At 40.5% G+C, this 1,484-nt stretch overlaps 1 protein-coding gene across 1 annotated transcript in view; it reads left to right on the top strand.

Moving 5' to 3' along the window:
* Nucleotides 1-1,478, top strand: part of LOC119592663 — a gene marked incomplete in the record, with an annotated part of 12,577 nt that extends 11,099 nt beyond the window's left edge. The window contains 1 exon segment of the mRNA XM_037941576.1: nucleotides 333-1,478. Coding sequence (XP_037797504.1) covers nucleotides 333-806 — 474 coding nt within the window.
* Between the last annotated feature and the right edge of the window lie 6 nt (nucleotides 1,479-1,484).

The raw sequence follows: 1,484 nt of genomic DNA, 5'->3' as shown, positions 1-1,484 counted from the left end.
GCACTGAGCCATATCTTCCTTTGCACATGATGCATATGAATAAGGAATTTACACATAGTTTGGGCAAAAAAATAAAGGACTGCTTATCAGTACAGGTAGAATGAGGCTGAAGGAGATGATGGAGAGGGAGACTGTAGCTTACTTAATTGTGGGAACAGTACATTGATTGCAAACTTTGGTTGCCCAAGGGGGTCTAGGATAGCAGTTAGCTAAGGTCACCAAATGCAAGATTGCCAAAAGTGAATGTGCCAGATGCTGGGCTTTACTGGGTGCTAATGTTTTTTATGTTGATATGTTATTTTTTAGTAGTCAGTAGTTAAATATAATTCCAGGTTGAAGTATTAATGCAAGTTGCTGGGAGAGAGATGCAAGCATCAGCTGACAGAGCCATGGGTGAACTACAAGCAGACCCCCAGCTGGCCCAGGCCGTTGCACAGGCCACTCGGAAGAAAGAGAAGAAAGGCCGCCAGAAGAAGTCTAAATCATCAGGTGGGGGCAAGGGGGACTCCTCTGATGATGAGCGGAGGAGCAAGAGTTATGACAGTGATATAGACATTGAGGGAGGGAAGGCTATTGATGCCATCACAGACCAGGCTGAGGTCCAGAGAATTATTGACATGTACACCAAACGTGCTCAGTTGAAGAAAGAGAGGAAGCGGAGGAAGAAGGAAGCTGCAGCTGCTGCGGGAGCCGTTGGAGGTGCCGTTGGGGGTGATGATTCTGACTCAGATATAAGCAGTGGTTCTGACTCTGATTTAACCTCCGAAAGTGAAAAATTTAGTGAGAGTGATGAACTCAGTGACTGAGTGGTATTTCTGGTGTGAACTAATTTGCATTTTGCAATGTCATATATCATCAGAGTGCTGTCATAATGATAATTTAAAGTAATATTTTGTGGTACTGTTTTTTGAAGTGGACATGTTGGGAAGCAAAGAAAATTGCTATATTTGGCCATTCATGGTGATATTATATATATATTCTATATTGTTGATATGACTGTTTTAGTGGTAAGACTTTTCACTTAGAGATGAAACCAATCACTAAAGTGACAGTTTAAAAAGGGACACAGAACAAGAGTATTATTTACTGCAATTATTGATGATTTTCATGCACCTGCTCACACACAAGCATGCTCACACACACATGGAAATAATAACACACAGAAAGGTATGCACTTGCACCCTACCCAGAATCAACCAAATATGTTTAAGAACATATATCAGTAGTTAAGTATTTTGAAACCGAGGTACTCACTGGTTGAATTGTTCATTGCTTCTGTAAAGACTGCTATCATATTATGTTTTATGTTCTTTCTTCATTTGTCCATTTCAGTAATCCCAGGGAGCTATGTTAACCTCCTAAGAGTATCTTCATAATTTGTGGCTTGTCAGCAGTGCATGAGAAAACATTCATGGTTGCAACTACTTAGCCCAGAGAGAGTATCTGTAACATGCATACTGGTATAGGAATTAGCTTATCAATTT

Source organism: Penaeus monodon, chromosome 30 (assembly GCF_015228065.2).
Source record: "Penaeus monodon isolate SGIC_2016 chromosome 30, NSTDA_Pmon_1, whole genome shotgun sequence".
NCBI lineage: Eukaryota > Metazoa > Arthropoda > Malacostraca > Decapoda > Penaeidae > Penaeus > Penaeus monodon.
The sequence above is the reverse complement of the archived record's forward strand: the minus strand, read 5'-3'. Positions and strand labels throughout refer to the sequence as shown.